General features: G+C 43.4%; 1 protein-coding gene across 1 annotated transcript; it reads left to right on the top strand.

The window, feature by feature from the left end:
- The first annotated feature begins 310 nt into the window (after nucleotides 1–310).
- On the top strand, nucleotides 311–1,128 carry LOC104105678 (agamous-like MADS-box protein AGL62). The gene is made up of 2 exons (XM_009614045.2): nucleotides 311–479; nucleotides 746–1,128. Exons 1-2 carry the CDS (start codon nucleotides 311–313, stop codon nucleotides 1,126–1,128), a joined length of 552 nt encoding a protein of 183 aa, XP_009612340.1.
- Nucleotides 1,129–9,181: the final 8,053 nt, after the last annotated feature.

The raw sequence follows: 9,181 nt of genomic DNA, 5'->3' as shown, positions 1-9,181 counted from the left end.
ATCACCACTGGTTCAGACCTGGAAATTGACTTGACCATTACAATATTATAGAGCTAAATTTTGAAAATATTTTAAAAAATGGAGAGTACAGTCAACCACTATGATTAATTATCTAAATTTACTTGCCTCATAACATGTGAACACTACAAAAATGAACTGGATTCATATCTATGAACTACCAAAATTGAAAAACCAAAGGCTTCAATATGTTGGAAAAACTCTATAAATACTAGGCTTCGGTATTACAAAGTTCATATCACATAGTAACTCCTAGTAATTAATACTAGTTATATCATCATTATCCTTGAGAATGAGTACTAGACGGATTAAGGTTCGCAAAAGTGTTCGTCTCGCAAAGATAAAAAATCAGAATAATCGACAAGTGACTTTCTCAAAACGCCGAAATGGTGTCTTCAAGAAAGCAAACGAGCTTGCTGTTATGACTGGTGCTGAAGGTGGCATCATCGTGTGTCCACAAGGTAATTACAAGCCTAATTACATTTTTTTGGTCATCTATATATACATGATATACCATCAACAAATATTACTCTTTAAGCATAAATGTACATGTATCATCATAACTAAACATGCAAATCCAAGATCCTGTACATGATAATTAATTTCACATAAAATTAAAGCATCATAAAAAAATACTTGGTGTGGGAGGCGTTATAACAGTAGATAAATTGATTTTTCTCCTCTTGCCCTATTTTATATTATCAATTTCTCTCCTTTTTCTCTATAGGTAGCAAGCCTTACTCTTTCGGTCATCCAAATGTAAATGAAACCATCAACAAATATGTTGGCGAAGAAAGGCCTCCATCACCATCAGACATTGATGACAAGTATGCCCAGATGTTCCGAAAAGCCAATTCTAGAGAACTTAACATACGACTCAGTTCTCTGCAAGACCAACTGGATTTTGCATTAAAATTGAAAAGCAAACTCAAGGAAATGAATAAGAATGTGGAGAGCCAACAAGAGTGGTTCAAAGGTCCTATAGAGAAAATGAACTACACCGAGGCTTCAATGTTGAAGGGGGGATTGGAAGATCTGCTCTTGAAGGTGAAGAACTATGGTGCTGAGCATGGTTATGGTTACGAAAATGGAAAGTGGAAGGCTGAATAAAAGCTACTACTAGTTTTTTTTTAATAATCATTCGTGTTATTTATTTTTAAAGGTTAACCTTGGCACAACCATAAAAATTATCACTTTGTGACTAGGATGTCACAGGTACAACCCATAAATAACATTTTACAGAAATGCAAAGTAAGGCAATCTACAACAGACCAACATGGTCATGGTTTCTCTCTTTCCCGGTCGTATCCTGCACATAGCAGGAGTTTAGTGTAGGGGTTGTTCTAGTTAATCATGTTTTTGGGTTGGGGTATTATGTGATGTTTTGGTGATATCTATTATGTATGCGTAATAAAAAACATGACTATGATGGAATATAAATAGAGTTATAAAAATTATATCTCAGTTTCAAATAATTCAAAAAATTAAAATTAAAATAATATAATGCTATTGTTTAAAAATCTAAAACTACATAATAGATAACAAATACTTATTATACTACAAATAGCCAGAATATAGTCTTCAAAATAATATCTAAGCTAGAGAGATACCAAAAAAAATCAAAAATCAAAAAGTAGCTTGAAAAGAATAAATTAAAGAATACAAAAAAATAACTTTAAATAAATTAAGCATAAATAAGGAAAATGCAAACTTGGAAGGAAAGTAAGAACTAGAGGCCAAACCTTTTTGTACTTTGCATTTTGCAGACAAAGGTCTAAAGTGTATTTGTTTCTCAGTAAATGACAAAGAGAAAAGATTGTGAAATTAAAATAAATAATTAAAAAAATGCTGACTTTTGAATTTTTTAGTTTGAGAATTCAGTATGAATTATTGTGTGAATATTTAAATTTTAGAAAAGGATTTATTAAGCAATTTTGGCTCAAATTTGAAAATTTTCTCTTTTCCGCACTTTGGGGTTGTGGCTTCGGCCAAGAACCGGTGAGAAAAGGCTCTTCTGATTTTCTGACGTACACCTGTCTACTCAGGGAACTTGGGCTTTTTAATTTTAAACATATATAAGGGGGGTATAGGTGTTGAACGCTCAACTTGCCTCCCCCAAACGTGCTGCCACCAAGCCGTATCTAATGAGCGATCTTGAGGGGGAATCTCAAGGGCCTGCCTGGATGACTCAAAGGAGTGTCCTAGGTATCTATACGAGTTAGGGAACTCTATGGACGGCGCGGCGCCTTCGGGATAGCGTTGGGAACCAAACGAGTGCTGGAGGCTCAACGTGTTGGACGGTCTGTGCACGCGAGAGCGATGCTCAGTCTTAGGCGAAGGACAAGACATGTCCTTACCCAACCCCCAGGGCATGCATGGATTATGATCCTAAGACGAGATATGCTACGACATGTCGAGGCCAAGAGCCTAGACATCTTACGGGCGGCACAATTGGAGCATGCCTTCCAAGTAGGCTTCACCATAAGGACAAGATCGTGCTTGAAAAACTTGGGAAAGGATGAAGGCTGTCCTGCAGCGAGGGGAACTGCATGCGCCGCACGGGCAATTCGGTGCCGATGGCAAGTGTAAGAAAGTGAGCCGGTGACACGTGGTATCAGAGCTGATTAAGGCCATACTATATCATGGCACAATGTCAAGGAAAAGAGTGGATATGGAGAATGCATTTTGGATGTCAATGCGGAGATCATGTCAAAGCAGAGATTGATGTTCATATGCCACTAGAGATCGACAACCCGATATTGCTGGTCGAAGAAAGAAATGGGTGAGTCCACTTTCTTTCAGAAAGTGTAGATTCTATTGAATGAGGTGATATGCCGATGAGTCGGAGGGTCAAGAGAAGGCCATGTTTGCCAGATCGAGCAACCATATTGCAAAGAGTGGGAGCCATGGACTATAAACATTAGGCATGATCATAGTAGAGATCTTGCCAAGGATGCGTACGACGCATCAATTGAGTGTCTTTCCTACGGGATAGACTTTTGGACTGCCTGAGGGAATTGCCAAGGTGAGGAGACGAATTTGAGGAAATAGCAAAGCTTCAGAATTGGGAGGATTTCCAAGTTGGAAGATGTCATCATTCTGGAAAGGGGTACGCCGAATGATCGGGGACCGTAGAGAGTCCAAGTGCGAGGCACAACCGGACTGGGAAGCCGTGCTAGCAGGACCAAGTGAGTACCTGACTATAGGGCGAGTATTGATGTACTACCGGGAGCATTGGCTACTTGCCGAGGAAGTGACAATTGGGAAAACAAAGAGCGTTGTTCGGGAATGCGGCAATACTATGACTTTGAGAATGTAGTACTCACCAAGAAACGTCCCAAGAGCTGGCCGAATGCCAGGTGGGATGTGTGCGCTAAGAAATATCCTCCACATTGAGTGTGGGAGGATCCCGCTTATGCAAGAGGCATAAGGGAAAAGTTGTGAGTCCGGAAGCAAACACATCTTCAAAGGTACTGAGGGCAAGGAAAAGCTACGGGAGCGAAAGGCTACGGGAGCTATGCCGGAGTGCGCGAAAATGCTACGGGAGTGATATAGCTATGGAAGTTGCGCCAGAAAACATGCTGATGTGCTTACCATTGAAGGAAAAGCTTCAGACGTACATGAAGGCCGTGAGGGTCATGGTGTGATTGACAAATATGGGTCAATCACAAAGTTAGACACCAGAGGGTGCAAGTACGGAGGCACTTTCCAAGTCAACATCAAAAGGAGGTGAAGTGCAGAGGCACGCTTGAAAGATACTTGGGGGAGAAGTGCATGGGGTACGACTTCTTTTAAGTAGGACTTCGAGGAACTCCAACCCACAGGACAAAGGGAGCCGCGAAGTACATACCTGAGGGGGTAGACTCCGGGATGTCATAGGCCATGATGTGTCATCAGGGACGATGACAGAATGAGTGTGGGAGGATGTCTATTTCCGCACTTTGGGGTTGTGTCTTCGGCCAAGAACCGATGAGAAAAGGCTCTTCTAATTCTCTGATGTAGACTTGTCTACTCAGGGAACTTGGGCTTTTTAATTTTAACCATATATAAGGGGGGTATAGGTGTTGAAAGCTCAACCTGCCTCCCCCATACGTGTTGCCACCAAGCCGTATCTAATGAGCAACCTTGAGGGGAAACCTTAAGTGCCTTCCTGGATGACTCAAAGGAGTGTCCTAGGTATCCATACAAGTTAGGGAACTCTATGGATAGCGCGACGCCTTCGGGCTAGCGCTGGGCACCAAACAGGTGTTGGAGGCTCAACGTGTGGGACGGTCTGCCCCGCGGGCTGCCAAAATGTTAGACAGAAACCTCTATGCCGATTGGATACTTGATGCACCTATCCTAGGGGCATCATGTGTCGACTTGTAAGCATGGCTTGGGTTCAGCAAGAACCATGTGAGCAAGGATCCATTGGCCTAAACGTGCAGTTGTGGGATGACACTGCACTAGACGGGATGGAAGTGTGTCGCAAGGTCTATGTATGGGCATGGCACGAAAGATGCACATGACAATGGCCAAGGACTAAAGGTTGCCTTACTCGGGCAAGGCACAAGCTGGGTACGGATGCACGAGGTGAGTGTCAAGCTTGAGGATTAGGCTGTGTAGGCGAGAGTGATACTCAGTCTTAGGCGAAGGACAAGACATGTCCTTAGCCAACCCCCAGGGCGCACATGGATTATGATCCTAAGACGAGATGCGCCACGACATGTCGAGGCCAAGAGCCTAGACATCTTACGGATGGCACAATTGGAGCATGCCTTCCAGGATGGCTTCACCACAGGTACAGGATCGTGCTTGGAAAACCGGGGAAACGATGAAGGCTGGCCTGCAGCGAGGGGAACTGCAGGCGCCGCACGGGCAATTCGGTGCTGTTGGAGAGCGTAAGAAAGTGAGCCCGAGACATTGCGCCTAGGCAAACACCCTGAAGGTTGATGTGTACTCCCCACTAGACAGCTACAGAGCTATAATCTTGCTTAGGCAGCTACTGCTATCAATTCCAAAGTGGAACCTCAAACCTGAATTGGAACGAAGTTAGAGCTTTTCTCCCATGAAATTTCTTAAGTATACATAGTGCAAAGAGTGTTGATCTCTCATCGTTCCATACATAGTTTTTCTTTGAAATATTACATTGTGGCACCAAAATCGTTAGGTTACAATTTTTCATTGCTGAGAGTGTTGCCCTAAATCGCACACGCAAGTATACGTGGTCAATTAAGTAATAAAGAGTGAGTAGAGTATCGTTCCCACGAGGACTTGTGATCAATTATCAACTAAATCAAGCAATTTCTAATTTATCAAGTCATGAACAATTTCATAGTGATTTTTGCTGATTAATTCTATTAACTAAAATTACGATTAAGAGAATAACTAATTAACTAGCACACTTAGCACGAAAAGTTTAATTCAATGAGAAATAATATTCCAGAGTTATGGTTATGTAACAATGTTGTTAATGGCATAAATCAATGAGGCCCTCGGCCTATATCAAACATGTTTCGGCGTGCAGCCCGATCCCATAAATATCCTCACAAATCAGGCCCTCGGCCTCACTTAGTCATAAACCTCTCCAGCCTCTCGGGCTCTCAGAAAACAAAGTATTTAGCCCAAACAACACTTATATGATACATCAAAATAGAGTAATAGAGACTGAGTTATGAAGTAAATATGTATAAACATGACTGAGTATAGATTTTAATCAAAATCAATGAGAGAATAGCAAGAAAAGACCTCTAAGGGGCCAAACAACACTTCACAAGGCTTAAACATGGCATCCAACCTGACTTACATAAATGCTTTCTAAAATACATAAGAATCATATAGTTTCAACAAAATATTCAACTTTACAGTTGATACGGGACGGACCAAGTCACAATCCCCAACGGTGCACGCCCACACGCCCGTCACCTAGTATGTGCGCCACCTCCAAATAGTAAAATGATACAAAATTTCGGGGTTTCACACCCCCAGGACCAGATTTACAATCGTTACATACCTCAATCCGAGCAAATCTCTACTCCGCAATGCCCTTGCCTCTCGAATTGGCCTCCAAATACTCCGAATCTATTCACAATCAGTACAATACCATCAATATAGGCTAAAGGAACCACTTCCACAAGAAAAATACCAAATTATAGCCAAAATCCGAAATCGACCCAAACCCGGTACCCGGGCCCACATCTCGTAATCCGACAAAAGTCACAAAACCTGAAAGCCCATTCACTCACGAGTCTAGTCATGCCAAATTTACCAAACTCCGACCACCAAATCCCCTTCAAAACCTCAAAATTCCATCTCAATAACTCTTCCACGTTTTCCCCAATTTTTCACCCCAAATCATAATTTAGATGATACAAATCAAGATATAATCATGGAATTTAACCAAAATCAAGTGAGAAACACTTGCCCCAATCAACTACCTAAAAATCCCTTCAACAATTGCCTAATCCGTGGTCTCTAGCTCAAAATATGAAAAAATGGGTTTAAACCCTCGATTTTGAAATTTAACATTGCTGGACAGATTTCCTTCTTCGTGAACGCGGAAGTAGCCTCGCGTTTGCGAAGAACAACTGCCTCTGCCGAGAAATCCCTTCTACGCGAACGCGATCTACCACTCGCGATCATGACCCTCACCTCGCGAACGCGTAGACCAAGGACCTGGGGTCCCCAACAGCCTTACTCCTCTTCGCGAACGCGATAGCACTCACGCGTTCGTGATGCACACGCTGCCCTACCTTTCGTGCTCGCGTCCTTACCTTCGCGAACACGTAGAAAAAAAATTTCACCATCTCAAAAACACTCTTCGCGAACGCGAGCCCCCTCTCGTGAACACGTAAAAGGAAACCATCAACAACAACAAAAACCAGTAGATCACCTATCTCTCAAAGGCCATAATCGGTCCGTCAACCACTCGAAACTCAGCCGAGACCCTCAAAACCTCAACCATGCATTCCAACACGTCCCATAACATCATATGAACTTAGTCAAGCCTTTAAATCACGTCAAACAACATCAAAAAGACGGATTATGCACGGATTCAAGCCTAAGAGCTTCTAAACTTCCAAATTTGACAACAGATGTCGAAACCAACCAAACCACGTCTGAATGACCTCAAATTTTACACACACGTCACAAATGACACCATGAACCTACTCCAACTTCCGGAATTACATTCCGACCCCGATATCAAATTTTTCACTGCCGACCGAAATCGCCAAATTTCTAACTTTTGCCAATTCAAGCCTAATTTTACTACGGACCTCCATATCACATTCTGGACGCACTCCTAAGTCAAAAATCACCTAATGAAGCTAATGGAACAATCAGAATTCAAATCCGAGATCGTGACTTTTCCAACTTAAGCTTCTACTTTAGAGACTAAGTGTCATAATCCACTCCGAAACCACTCCGGACCCGAACCAACTAACCCGGTATATCATAATATACCTAAAAAGCACAAAAGGAAGCAGAAATGGGGGAAACATGGCTATAACTCTCGAAACGACCGGCCGGGTCGTTACATCCTCCCCCTCTTAAACAACCGTTCGTCCTCAAACGGGTCTAGAAATATACCTGGAGTCTCGAATAGGCGTGGATATCTGCTCTGCATCTCCCGCTCGGTCTCCTAGGTGGCCTTGTCCACAGGCTGACCTCTCCATTGTACCATCACCGAAGCTATGTCCTTTGACCTCAACTTTCGAACCTAGTGATCCAAAATGGCCATCGGCTCCACATCATAAGACATATCACCCTCCAACTGAACCGTGCTGAAGTCCAAAACATGGATCGCCAACATACTTCCAAAGCATGGAAACATGAAACACTGGATGCATACTCGATGAGTTATGTTGCAAGGCAAGCTTATAAGCCACCACCCCTAACCTCTGAAGCACCTCAAATTGCCCAATAAACCAGGTAATCAACTTGCCCCTCTTCCCAAACCTCATAACACCCTTCACGGGTGATACTTTCAGCAAAACCTTCTCCCCAACCAAAAGACACATCACGGACCTTCCTGTCCGCGTAGCTCTTCTTCCTAGACTGCGCCGTGCGAAGCCGCTCCTAAATCAATTTCACCTTATCTAATGCATGCTGGACCAAGTCTGTACCCAAGAGCCTAGCCTCACCAGGCTCAAACCATCCTACTGGAGATCTACACCTCTTCTTATATAAAGCCTCATATGGAGACATCTGAATACTCGACTGGTAACTATTGTTATATGCAAACTCCGCGAGCGGCAAAAATAGGTCCCATGAACCCCCAAAGTCAATGACACAAGCACACAACATGTCCTCCAATATCTGAATAGTGCGCTCGAACTGCCCGTCCGTCTGAGGGTGAAAAGTTGTGCTCAACTCAACCTGAGTACCCAACTCTCACTGCACGGCCCTCTAAAACTGCAATGTAAACTGAGTGCCCCTATCTGAAATGATGGAAACTGGGATACCATGCAGGCGAATAATCTCTCGGATGTAAATCTCAGCCAACCGCTCTGAAGTGGAAGTAGTTCCAACTAGAATGAAGTGTGAAAACTTGGTCAACCGATCCACAATCACCCAAATAGCATCAAGCTTCCTCGAAGTCTGTGGGAGCCCAACTACGAAGTCCATGGTGATTCGCTCCCACTTCCACTTTCGGATCTCTATCCTCTGAAGCAAGCCACCCGGTCTCTGATGTTCATACTTAACCTACTGACAGTTGAGACACCGAGTCGCAAACCCAACTATATCCTTTTTCACTTGCCTCCACCAATAGTGCTGCCTCAAATCCTGGTACATCTTCGCGGCACCCGGATGGATGGAATACAAAGAGCTGTGGGCCTCCTCAAGAATTAACTCCCAAAGCCCATCTACATTAGGCACACATATTTGGCCATGCATCCTCAACACGCCGTTATCACCAATAGTCACATCCCAAGCATCACCTCTCTGAACCCTGTCCTAAAGAACGAGCAAGTGAGGGTCATCATATTGATGCTCCCTGATATGGTCATAAAGAGAAGACTTGGAGACCACGGAAACCAACACTCGAGTCGGCTCCGAAATATCCATTCTCACAAGCTAGCCCACTAAGGCCTGAGCACCCAATGCCAATGGTCTCTCTACTACCGGAAGATACGCTAAACTCCCCAAACTCTACGCCCGGCGACTCAAAGCATCAGCCACA

This window comes from Nicotiana tomentosiformis, chromosome 1 (genome assembly GCF_000390325.3).
Source record: "Nicotiana tomentosiformis chromosome 1, ASM39032v3, whole genome shotgun sequence".
Taxonomy (NCBI): Eukaryota; Viridiplantae; Streptophyta; class Magnoliopsida; order Solanales; family Solanaceae; genus Nicotiana; species Nicotiana tomentosiformis.
This window is presented reverse-complemented; position numbering and strand designations above follow the sequence as displayed.

Bases quoted from the DNA above. Each gene is read 5' to 3' on its own strand.
- LOC104105678 (XM_009614045.2), top strand. From the start codon at position 311: ATGAGTACTAGACGGATTAAGGTTCGCAAAAGTGTTCGTCTCGCAAAG. The intron at 480-745 runs GTAATTACAAGC...TTTTCTCTATAG, and splicing joins CATCATCGTGTGTCCACAAG to GTAGCAAGCCTTACTCTTTC.